General features: G+C 56.2%; 1 protein-coding gene across 1 annotated transcript in view; it reads left to right on the top strand.

The window, feature by feature from the left end:
* Nucleotides 1–2,628, top strand: part of LOC122547003 (lysine-specific demethylase 6B-like) — a gene marked incomplete at its 5' end in the record, with an annotated part of 21,712 nt that overhangs the window by 15,244 nt on the left and 3,840 nt on the right. The window contains 3 exons of the mRNA XM_043685601.1: nucleotides 83–288; nucleotides 1,748–1,824; nucleotides 1,968–2,036. Coding sequence (XP_043541536.1) covers nucleotides 83–288; nucleotides 1,748–1,824; nucleotides 1,968–2,036 — 352 coding nt within the window. The remainder of the gene's footprint in view (nucleotides 1–82; nucleotides 289–1,747; nucleotides 1,825–1,967; nucleotides 2,037–2,628) is intronic.

Genomic DNA, 2,628 nt, shown 5'->3' with positions numbered 1-2,628 from the left:
TATATATATATCCCCCCTTTCTTTCTCTCTCTCTCTCTCTCTCTCTCACCCCCTCCCTCTTTCTCCTGCACCCCCACCATAGATCTGGGCCTGTTCTCGACGAAGACCCTGGTGGAGGCCAATGGTGAGCACACGGTGGAGGTCCGCACACAGCTCCAGCAGCCTTCAGACGAGAACTGGGACCCCTCAGGAGGCAACCAGACCTGGCCCTGTGAGAGCAGCCGCTCCCACACCACCATCGCCAAGTACGCCCAGTACCAGGCCTCGTCCTTCCAGGAGTCTCTGCAGGTTAGCCAGACCCTGTGCCCCCCTGCCCCTCACTCGGAGTGGGGGGAGGCCAAAGGTCACAGATTGCAGGCACAAACCCGTGGGGGGGAGGGGAGAAGGCCAAAGGTCAGAGTCGCAGGCACAGGCCTGCGGAGGGCAAGGGAGGCCAAAGGTCAGAGATCGCAGGCACAGGCCTGTGGAGGGGTGAAGGCCAAAGGTCAGAGATCGCAGGCACAGGCCCACGGGGAGAGAGCGAGGCTGTGACTGATGGATGGCCATGCCTCCCGAGGGTGAGCTCCAGAGCTGGGGGATAGGATGGCAGGGAAGGGCTGAAGAGCCACAGAGCTCTTCCCCGCGCAGGAGAGGGTGGCCTGATCTCTTTGAAATAATGGAGAGTCTCTGATAGGGGAGGAAGTGGTCCCTCTCTGTGGGCAACACCAGAACCCAGGGCTAATCTATCCCAGACGATAAATGCCACTGGGAAGGGGTGGAGGGGAATGCTGGGGCTCACTCCCACGGGGAGCGGGAGAGGAGATTAGCACCGAAATGTGAAATGGGGAAAGCTGGAGGGACAAACAATCAGAGCAGTGGACTGATGGGGGTGTGGGAGGGCAATGTGAACAGGTGGGGTAGAAACCCCAGAATGGGCCCAACAGCCTGTATTTGGGCTGGAGATTCAGTGCCTGTTGGGACCACACTGGGTAGGGAACGGGCTCCGTGGTGGATGGGAGGGCAGAGGGTGAGCTGTAAGGTAGAGGGACCCGAAAACATCCTGGGAGCGTTGCTGACTTACTGGAACGCTTCGCTGGATTGGCCCTTAGAACGTGACTCACACATGCGCGCACACACACACGCACACTCTCTCTCACACACACTCTCTCTCTCTCACACACTCTCTCTCTCACACACACTCTCTCACGCACACACACTCACGCCACACACACGTGCTCACACGCGCACACTGTCTCACATGTGCTCACATGCACACACACACGTGCTCAGACATACACACATACATACACAGGCGTGCTCACACACACAGGTACTCACACATGCTCACACTCACACAGACACACAGTCTCTCTCTCTCTCTCTCTCTCTCTCTCTCTCTCACACACACATACTCATTCACTCCATCAGACACGTGCTCTCACACACTCTCTCTCACACTCACTCATTCACACTCTCACTCACCCACTCTCTCTCTCACTCTCAATCTCTTACGCACTCTGTCTCTCACGCGCACACACACACATGCACACACAGACACATACATGCTCTCACACACAGACGGGCACAGAGGCGGGGGGGATTGGGCATTTGGACAGAGCGGTTGGGTCTTGGAGGGGGACAGTCACACAGTCAGGAGTGGATCGATGGGAATCCGTGGCGGGGTTGGAGGAAGGAGCTGGAGATCACCGGAGGGACCGTTTGCTGACCCTTACTCACCCTCCCTGCCCCCTTTATTGCTTCTCGACAGGAAGATAAGGACAGCGATGAGGAAGACGGGGAGCCCGAGCCAGAGAAAGCTGCCGAAGTCCCGGAGACTATTCACAGGTACCAGCACCGTGTCTAAGGAATGGCCTTGTGTTTCTTGCGGTGACCTGGAGCTGAGGTGGGGTGGGGGGGGTTTGTGCTGGCGAGGGTCACGGTGACATTGTGGATTCTGTCCTCACTAACCCTCTCTCCTCCTCCATCAGCAACGGACAGAAAGTTCCGCTGAAGGTGATCAAGTTCGGGACCAATATCGATCTGTCAGATCCCAAACTGTAAGTGAGCCCTACCGCACATTCACAGCAGCTTTTTGTTGTTATAAACTGAGGGGAATGTGGAGGGGGAGTCAGGAACGAGAACCCAGTGCGATGCCACACTCAGTCGATCAACCCCGGTCACTCATGCGTCAGGGAGAATGTTGGTCTCAGCTACGTCAATGCTGGGGGTCCTCTGAGGCTGCCTGGTGTAGGAGGGGGCTATGAGATTGGTGACGGAGGGTGGAGTACTCATCATTCAGTGTAATTCAGGCTGTGTCAGGAATTCGCAGACAGGGGTGTACCCTGCATTAAACAGCCAGTGTCCCATCCAGCATTCAGGGTTAGAGACAGAGTAAAGCTCATTCTACACAGGGACCGTACAGAGTCAGTTACAGAGTAAAGCTGCCTGTACAATGACCCCCATCAAACAGTCGCAGGGACACGGACAGCACGGGGTTAGAAATGGGTGGCAAATTGCCCAGAGAACCATTGATTAATGTGATTTGTCCTGTCTCTCTGTCTCTCTCTCTGTCCCTCTCTCTGTCCCTCTCTCTGTCCCTCTCTCTGTCCCTCTCTCTGTCTCTCTCTCTGTCTCTCTCTCTTTCTCTCT

The sequence above is a fragment of the Chiloscyllium plagiosum genome, unplaced genomic scaffold (genome assembly GCF_004010195.1).
Source record: "Chiloscyllium plagiosum isolate BGI_BamShark_2017 unplaced genomic scaffold, ASM401019v2 scaf_13673, whole genome shotgun sequence".
In the NCBI taxonomy this organism is placed as follows: domain Eukaryota; kingdom Metazoa; phylum Chordata; class Chondrichthyes; order Orectolobiformes; family Hemiscylliidae; genus Chiloscyllium; species Chiloscyllium plagiosum.
This window is presented reverse-complemented; position numbering and strand designations above follow the sequence as displayed.